The sequence below is a fragment of the Montipora capricornis genome, chromosome 3 (genome assembly GCF_036669925.1).
Source record: "Montipora capricornis isolate CH-2021 chromosome 3, ASM3666992v2, whole genome shotgun sequence".
NCBI classification, from domain to species: domain Eukaryota; kingdom Metazoa; phylum Cnidaria; class Anthozoa; order Scleractinia; family Acroporidae; genus Montipora; species Montipora capricornis.
The window spans coordinates 49,872,061-49,881,612 of NC_090885.1; the positions used below are offsets into that span (position 1 = coordinate 49,872,061).

At 39.2% G+C, this 9,552-nt stretch overlaps 1 protein-coding gene and 1 long non-coding RNA gene across 2 annotated transcripts in view; both read left to right on the plus strand.

Moving 5' to 3' along the window:
* Positions 1-241: 241 nt before the first annotated feature.
* LOC138043327 (adenosine receptor A2a-like) lies at positions 242-2,424 on the plus strand. The gene has a single exon (XM_068889561.1). The coding sequence runs from the start codon at positions 399-401 to the stop codon at positions 1,362-1,364; it is 966 nt and encodes a 321-aa protein (XP_068745662.1). The 5' UTR covers positions 242-398; the 3' UTR covers positions 1,365-2,424.
* A 4,185-nt stretch (positions 2,425-6,609) lies between these two features.
* The window catches only part of LOC138043331 (uncharacterized), a 5,551-nt gene continuing 2,608 nt past the window's right edge, over positions 6,610-9,552 (plus strand). Inside the window, exons 1-2 of the long non-coding RNA XR_011131230.1 lie at positions 6,610-6,625; positions 7,076-7,128. This is a non-coding gene — a long non-coding RNA (uncharacterized lncRNA). The remainder of the gene's footprint in view (positions 6,626-7,075; positions 7,129-9,552) is intronic.

Sequence of the window (9,552 nt, forward strand, 5' to 3'; positions counted from 1 at the left end):
TGTTTTCAATTGTTTTTGATTTTCTAGGCAAAAGTTCATCTTGTTTGTATTTACAATACAGAAAAGCATTCATTCGAAAATAAAAGAAAAATTGCAGAAACGAAGGAAAGTTATCAGTTCCTTCCGATATACTGCATACAGGCATCCGGTTTAATTAAATCCTCGTTAAAATGAGGTCCTTCATCGAAGGCAAAGGTTGACAACATCATGAACGCTTCAGCGCATTGAAGTGATATTTACAAGGGCTTGAAAGGAAAAAAGTTGATCCCCCACTTGTCTGAAGCAAATTTAGGTTTGACGAACACTTAACACAGCTGTCAGGTGTCTTCTTCCTTGAGCAACGAATAGTGCATAAAACAACCCGGTACTTCACAGCAAAGGCCTTCGTATGGAGAAGTATGGCGAACAGTACCAGCAACCATACTCTAAGTTCCAGTCATGGTATTTTAACGGAACCATTGGATACTTGGTATTGGATCATCCGTGGTATCATTGCTGTGCTTACAATCACTGGAAACGGTCTCATCATTTATTTTATAACTTGCAGACGACATCTGCGAGTAACCAGTAACTGGTTCGTTCTATCCTTGGCGATTGCAGACTTTTCAATCGGTTTGTTTGTCACACCAAGTGAATTTGCCTGTAAGTTTTATTTTCGATGTGACTGGTACTTGCAGATTGTATTTTATAACTTTCTGCTGTTTTCTTCAACAACGAACCTTTGGGCCATGGCAATCGACAGATACATTGGTATTGTGCACTCTCTGAGGTATGCGTCGTTGGTGACAAGCGAGCGAGTAATTGCAATGGTGGCCATAGCCTGGAGTTCCACATTCGCTGCAACATTTGTTCGCCTCCTTTGGTTTCAAAACGATCACTTTCAACAGAAGATCGAAAAATATTATCGAGTGGCCGTGGATGTTTTATTCGGCATTGTTTCTTGCCTTTTACTAATTTTCATTTATCTTCGTATTGTTTTTATTTCACGAAAAGTATCCAAGCAAATAATCACCCAAGCAGTTCACATAAATCACAACTACAAACCAAAGGAGCTGAAATTTCGAAGCCGGCATAGGAGACAAAATTTGTCTACAAGCCTTCTTGGCTCCGTTATCTTGTTATTTCTTCTTTGTAACAGCCTTACTGTCTCTTTATCCTTCTGCTTTACCTACAGGCTTTGCTCTATTGAACCGGTTCTCATGAAAGTAGCGTACTTGCTCGTTCATTTAAACTCCAGCGTTAATTTTGTCGTGTACGCATTGATCAAAAAAGATATTCGTCTTGAAATCAAACGTATGTTCCGTTGTCGCAATTCAGTCGAACCGCCTCAGACTTCTTTCAGTATTGTGGAGAATATTCCATGATGGAGTAGTCGCTAATCTAAGGGGTAAGGTGGTTTGCAACCGTGACTCTACGCATTAAGCCAACCGAGCTGGATAAAATTCCTGCTGAAATTTTTGAGCGAGCATAGTGTGTACCATCGTTGATGTGCGTTCCGCTTTACCTTTATCCATTTATTCAAATGGAACAATATTTTTCTTGTATGACCTAAAAATCGCGTTCATCGCTCCAAAGGACACGTATGGCGATTACAACTCAACACTGCCAGGATATCTTAAAAGACTTAAAGAATACTTAACTGGAAGTAAACGAACGCAACCGCAAATTAAAAGCAAAACGTGTAGCATAGCACAGAAACAATAAGATAGTGATCCGAAAACTTTCCGACAGGCTATCGTCACGCGTGCCCACCCACACACTCACTCATCCAAGAAATCGAAAATTTCGCCGGTATGCGCGATGCCGTACCACAAGAAAGTCATGCTTAAGAAAGCGGCTGGCAAGGTCAGTTTCGCCTGGCGGCTCGCAAAAAATAATTTTTTTAAAACCTTAAAATGATTTTAAGTGATACTTTATCCCAAATTTTTTCAAATGGTAAGTTGTCAGTGCTTTCGTCGAATTCACGCAATCATCTACAGAAATCTGACCGGAAAGGAAGAACAATCCTAGCCCCAACGACAGCGATTTTTGTCAACTCAGTTCTATAATTTTTACACAATTAATTACTGGGTTGCCATATGGCAATCCAGTCAAAAACTGACTCGGCATTTCGATTGGATAAACAAGACAGGCGGTGAAAAATAAATATCTGGAATCTTCAAAGGGACGATTAATGGACTTCAACAACGACTGCATCTTTCGATCGACCGTCGAGCAATACGCTGTATTTCCAAATATTTTACAAACTGTGGTGTTGGGCACAACACTGAAACCAAATGGCAAATTGCGTGATAACTTTGTCATATTGAATATGGGTTTAACAGGTTCATTGAAGGAATCGAACACCTTGAATGCATCTCCGATCTCTGTTGTCTGGATTTATATTTATTGGTACTCAACTCAATAAGAATTGTTTGAAAGAAAGCCTGCTGTCCATTTTTTGTTTCATTTTTCAAGGAAAGGGTTCTTCAGCAAGGGGTTTGATCTTGAACACTGGTGGGAAATTTATCTAGTTGCGTGTGGTTTAATTTTGAGACGGAGTGTCACGCCTTGTTTGCACGCACGCAAACAAAACAGAATACCAGTAATAGCTCATACTTGGTGGAAGAAGTTACTTTCTTCTTTCTACAGCAAATATGTTTTTTACGAGAACTCATTGCGATTATGTGTTTATAATATAAGGGCAAAATGTTTTTGTCACTGTCGAGGAACATCGAAAACCAGTTGGGTGAACGGATTAAAAAAGCACTTGTTCGCTCGCATTTTAAAGAAAAACAAAGAAACAATTCAACTTTATCTTTGTGTCCAAAATAGTACAGATAATTGTTATTTAATTCCAGTTGACAATAAAAGTTTGAGTTTCATTCCTGAACAAAGGAACAACCCATTAAATCACTTTTTAAAATACGCATCCACTTGAAATAACGCATTCGTAAAAATAACAAACGGTTTAGTTCCCAAGGAAAGAATTTGTGGAGTAACTCCTTCCACCACTTATGAGCTATTACTGATATTCTGTTTTGTCGTTGTCGTTGTCGTTCTCTTTCGCTCTCCTTTCGCTTCTTTTCTAGTCTTAGGTCCTCAAGGCATCATGCAACCTTATCAGAGCTAATAAAGATATGCCAAAAATTGCAAAACAGAGAAAAAAGCAGCTCTAAGCAAATTAAAAATAAACACTCAGCTTTAAGTTTATATCCATCCGATGCTTGACTTAAATAACTGCTTAGCCGCCAGTGTGGACCACAGCTCTCATATGTCAACGGGATTGAAACTAGAGAGAAAAGCAGAAAGAAAACATTGTCCAAAACCGTTTTCCACCTGAACACGAAAAGCGTTGACTGTGTAAGAAGTATAGTTGACTTAGTATGGCCGTGTAGCCGCGTCGAGCCCCAGAAAGCGCGAGAAAAATGAAGCCTCGCTTATATTTAGATGAGCTAACCTGGGTTGAGCCTGCAATCCAATCGAAAACCAGTACCTGGCCAGTGATCAACTTCAAAAAACATCTGACCTCCGTGAGCTCTAAGCTTGAGCACGCGATATGGCAACATGATAGTGCTCAGCGGATACCTCGTTTTGACAGGTGTCAATTGATCAAAACATGGATATGTATGCTGTAAACTGGCATGATGCTGGTCACATTGGCATACATGGAGGGGTGGACGTACGGACGGTCGATGACGTCATGGCTATAAAACCAAAATTTCTCGCATCGATGGTTTACCATATTTTCTTAACTATGGTGCTCTGCGCGTGCGGAGCTCCGCTACAAACAAGAAGCTATTTCAACCAGGAGCTACTTAAAGGGAACCTCCACAAAAACAACAAAATTATAACCTTAAACCACGGAACATAATGTCTACAATTACAATTGTTAAAAAAGAAAAAGCTTGTTATAATCTTGGCTTTCAAATTCCCGGGCGCCGCCATCTTAAATAATTGTGACGTTCCGGAGTTGCCTTATTGTTCCAGAACAATCGTCCTTTGTGTCAGAACAATAGGGCAACCACGATACGTCACAATTATTCAAGATGGCGGCGCCCGAAAAATTTGAAAGCCAATATTATAACAAGCGTTTTTGTTTGAACAATTTTAATTGTAAACAGTATGTTCTGTGGTTTAAAGTTATTTTGTTGTTTTAGTGGAGGTTCCCTTTAAAAAAGAAATATATAGTGTTTCGTTTCCGGAATGGTAAGGGCGGGAGAAAAGATAAAATATGTTGATTCGGCTCATTCGAATTACTACTCACTAGGTCTTGGAAATCATGGAACGCGATAACTTTGGATTTTTCAACAGTCTATCGCTTCAGTCTAATCCAAAATCATTCAGGTAGCACTTTGTATTGATTTGATTTTAGATAATATTTTCTTATTTTAGTTGACTGTATACTCTGTACACTTGTTATTTGTATACCTGTTCGTTCTACAATGTATTATTTGTCAAACACAATTGAATACTTTAGCTTTCTCTACTTTTTCTCTCTTTTATACAAATTTAACCACTGCTCGCCTCGACTAGCTATTGCTAACTGCGAGCAGTGCAGATTGAAAATGTATCACATAATGAAATTCTACAATAAACGGAATAAACGGAAACGGAATTTGTGATCAATTTCCATCGCTTTTGTGTTGGTCACGTTTATAGATAGATGTTTAGATGTTTGGGTATTCACGGTTTCAGCGGTGTTCGTGTGAGAGCGAGCGGAAGCGAGACTTTCAGGTCACATTCGATTACATTCAGAGAAGAATATAAAGAGATTACGCGCGTGAAATGCGAAAAGTAAATAATGAGTTCCTATCCAGAATTTACGTTTTTCTCAGAAGAAGAGACACTACAGTTCCGAAATAGATTGTGGGTATTGAAATATTAGTCTCTGTTCTATTACACTGTGGGTTGACTTGGTTCACAAATATAACACCACCTCGTCCCCTACAAACACATCCATATGCTATATTGTGCCTTTCCATAGGATACACGATGCAATTAGGCCAGACAAATCTCAAACTACTCGAAAAAAAAGCAAAGAAAACAGTCGAGAATCAAGAAATCACACAATCTTTCGATAAGAAATTCTAAAGTCTTTTTTTGCCCCGAAAGCCTCGTTTTTGCGCCTTCTGAACCTAACACTGCTAAGACGTGGCCTCAACTGTAATAAAAGTTATTACAAACTCTTCTTTGATTGGCCACTACACCTTACTGTGTAAATAGTTTATCCTGAAGTCAAAATAGATACGTTTCGTTTCTGAGGAGACGAAACAAAACTAAGTAGTGTTTCGTTCCCGGAGTGAGCACCTCTGGGGATGATAAAGAAATATGCCGCATTCGAGCTCGATCCCCTGGCCTGCTTCTTCAATTACCAGAAGTTATTTTCGGATTGGCTTAGCCAGCATTACTCCTGGGAAAATCCAGTTTTCACGCCTTCAATACCACTCAACTGAGTGCCAACTGTTTTTGTGTAACATGCACCACAGGACACCCAGTTTACGCCTACGGAGCGTCTAGTTTCATTTCTACCAGCGCCACGGGACAATATTCACCCGAACAAGGTGAAATTCAGCTCAGTAGAGAGTATCGAAGATAGAATCGGGGGAATCGTAACGTAGGTTCGACTCCTGGAAACGGGCACTTAGGTTCTTTCCGATTACTCCCGAGTCAACATCGAAAACTTTAAGGTATATCTCTGCAAACAGTTGGTTCGTTCTTGGACTAAAAGGCACTCCTCGTGATGTTTATATGTGAGCGTTAACCGTGCTTCGCCAGCTCGGCTTAGGTCGGCTGTGATTGTCAAATTGCACTGGCTTTTCGATTCTCACTATTCTTGGTTGAGAACTATTTCCAAAGTGGTCACTTGTACTACTGTTACCCAGGGCTTGAGGATCCAGAGATGCTGTCATGCGTGTTACACAATTCATCTGGAGAGACTGGCGTTGTGGTTCAGTACTCTTATGACACCTGATTAGCGCAGCATTCCGAAACTCTTGCATTCTTAAGGTATAAACTATAGGATTTACAAAGGAATTGGCGAAGAACAAGACATCTACGGACTGGCGGATATTAAATAAGGCCTTTGAGGATAGTGTGTTGAATCCTCTTACACCGAGGACAGCGTAGAAAAACCAGGGAAGAATGGAAAGTGTGCTGAGAGCAGTGACAACGAATAACGTGGCTGTCATTTTCCTGTCGAAGGCCCCTGCCCCAGACAGATGTGGAAGGACATTTCTTTTGACATTAAAGATAATAATAATATAGGATACTATGACGGTCGAAAGGACAATTATAATGAGTGACGCCCAAACGATTTGGAGGCTTTTAAGTTAGTAAAGCTTAGCGCAGCGTCTGCAGACGCCGGGACAAGAGCTAATAGCCAAATGCAAACAACGGTCTTTAAATAAATCCAGTTCATCATTCGAGAATGTCTAAAAGGAAATAAAGTTGCATGAAGGCGTTCCAACGACAGCAAGGCAAGATTAAACAGAGAGCAATTTGTAAAAATGTTCTCAAAGTACATGACTGTGAACTTTTTCCAACTGAATCCACTTTCAGGTTTAAAGGTTAGCGTATGGTAAATATGCATGGGCCCTGACACAGCTCCCACCAGCAAATCAGCCACAGCCAGGTTTATGATCAGGTACGTAGTGCACTTGCGTAGATGGTGATTTCTTGCAAAGGTGATGACAGTGAAGCCGTTTATTAGAAATATGACGACAAATTCAGAAATGTAAACTGCAAGCCACGTGGTATTCAACCTTGTCGAAGGATCAATTGTTCCTGTTTCATTCGGCATTCTCAATCTAAGGCAGATTCAAATTGTCTGGCGTTGTCGCTTGTCTGTTCTAATAAAATGATAAATCAAAAGATTAAAATTTGCTGATAAAGAAATCCTAGTCTCCCTTTTTTATTGGTCATTTCTTGATGTTACGCAGTGTACCGCAAAAATTGTGCTAAAATGCATGCTGCAAGTGCAGCACGATTATTTTTTGTGGCGATGCCGTTGACGTGGCAGGTGGAAATTTGCGTTTTTCCTACAAATCCAAGAAACTTGTTTGATTTTAGTTCATTTCTTGTGTGTTTTCTACAGATATCTATCTAGAATTGTCAAAAGGGAGACACTAAGCTGGAGTGAGAGATATTGTATGTATTAATAACAAGCAGTATTTTAAGGAAGCTCTGAATCTGCTCAATTTAAGTTTCCAGCAATAATTTATGGAGGTCAGCGAGTTCGTTACCATGACACCACCTATATCCTCACATGTGAAAGATAAAAGCAATATCCTCACTGCATACGGTAGAGGTATGATTTTTTTACAAAGAGGAAAATCCTAGTATTTCATCAGTATGTATAAAATAATGAGTTTTTTTGCATAGAGAATAGTAAAACACACCACTGAGATGTTGTATACACTGTATACTTATAAAAAAAAAAAACACGATTTTCGATTTTCTTCCATGGAGACCACTTGTGATGCAATGATTAACGCTATGAGGCTGGATGCAACAGATGTCTTGGAATATTTCGCTAAGAATATCCACGACTTCATTTCCGAAATCGGCAACACTTTGTCTAGTAAAGTTAAACAAAGCTGAGAGCGATAAAAGTTATAACCAAATAAATTAAAATCTTTTTCTTTGAGCGCGTTTTAAGGCTTTCGACGAGAGCTGGCTCTTTCCACCTGCCTCGTGCTGAACAACAACTCTCTGTCCTTTCCCCAGGTCAGAGCTCAAATCTAGAATCCAATTTTTTGACATCATAGGTAATAGCATATAAAAATGAACATCTTGATACTCGTTTGGAAACTCTTATGTCCGATAAGGTTACGTCTTTTATTGAAACTTTGTCTCCCCACTATGCTTATCTTTCTTCCTTTTTTTTTTCGTTGAGGCCATCCTATTTTTTTCTCCGTTTAGCGTCGTCCGACCGACCCAAATTTTTGCCATTTTCAAAAAAAAAAAAAAAGTAACGACGTAGTTAAACCATTTTTTTGTCGAATAGGAGTTTCGGTAGTTGATCCTTTTTGCCATGTTGTCTTAATTTTACAATAACATCAACTAACTTTTCCGCCATATTGATTTTGGTTTCACGTCTTGTTGTTGTCTAGGTTCCAAAGCAATGATGCTAGCAAAGCAGGCCTCCGATTCCCAGACCACTTGTGATTTTTTCTAGGTTTTTTATTTAATCCGACCGACCGATTCAATTATGAAACGCACTCGATGCTAAACGAAAAAAAAGGGGATGACCTGACCGGAATTTTATGGATTAAATCACGGTCTCTACATTTTGGATGCATCGGCTTACCAAGTTGAAGTCACAGGCCCTTTATCTCAAACATAAAATTCTTTTATCTAGGATATGCGGACGAAAAATGCAATCAACTTACTGGTCGTTTTCTTGAATACTGCAAATTTGCACCCTTTATCTTAAACATAAAATTATTTTATCTAGGATATACGGACGAAAAATGCAATCAACTTACTGGTCGTTTTCTTGAATACTGCAAATTTGCACCCTTTATCTTAAACATAAAATTATTTTATCTAGGATATACGGACGAAAAATGCAATCAACTTACTGGTCGTTTTCTTGAATACTGCAAATTTGCACCGTGGAAAGCTTCCTTCAGTCTTAACCTTTTTTTTAAAGAAACAGTGTCATTGTGAATTTGGGTGAAATAACCACGTTTTCTTTTACAAATTAGTTGGCGCGTCTGATTTCTTTTTGCCCTTTCAATTAAGTCTACATCGGACCATCAAAGTTAAATATAATAGAAAACTGATCTGGCACCGCCTGTTCTGTCGCACTTTGTAATACCTGTCGCACTTTGTAATGAAACTGTCGCACTTTGTGATACCTGTCGTACTTTGTAATAACACTTGTCGCACTTCGTAACAATATAGCTGTCGCACTTTGTAATAAATAGGCCAGTTTCTTATTCTAGCGGTTGGCTTGGATCGAGCTTGAAATGGAAGCTAAGCCTCCTCGTTGCTCCGCTGATTTACTGAGCTAGAATGAACGATCTCACACCAAACCAGTATTTATTAAGTAAGGCAGTGACGTAATCGCACGAGAAGTTGTCGAGTTAGCAGTGACGCAATCGCACGTGAAGTTCGGAGTTGGCCGTGAAAAGCTCGTTATTTTAGCATACTCCAACTTTGCATATCATTATGAGTGTTTTGAATAGGTCTTTTTTATGGCGTCTTAAGATCTCAAGTAAAGATATAATGGCATCTCCTGCGGATGAAAAAAAAAATTGTTCCCGTGGGGTTTTAGAGGAGACGAAACTAAAGAGCAACTTGCAGGGACATAATACTATATCAGTAAAAGAGTAGAAGGCCCCGCGTTTACAAAATTTTACGATCCGGAAATAAAGGCTTTGACTGGGAGCCTTCTAAGAAGGTACCGTAAACTATAATTGAATAGACCAATTGTGATCAGTATCGTATTTCAATTCAAAAGTTGCACAGGCGTAACATAAGCCAGAACAGGGAACAGAAACCATCATAGCGTAATCAGTTTACGTGATATTAGCACTAGTGCACTGAACCACAGTGACATCAAAA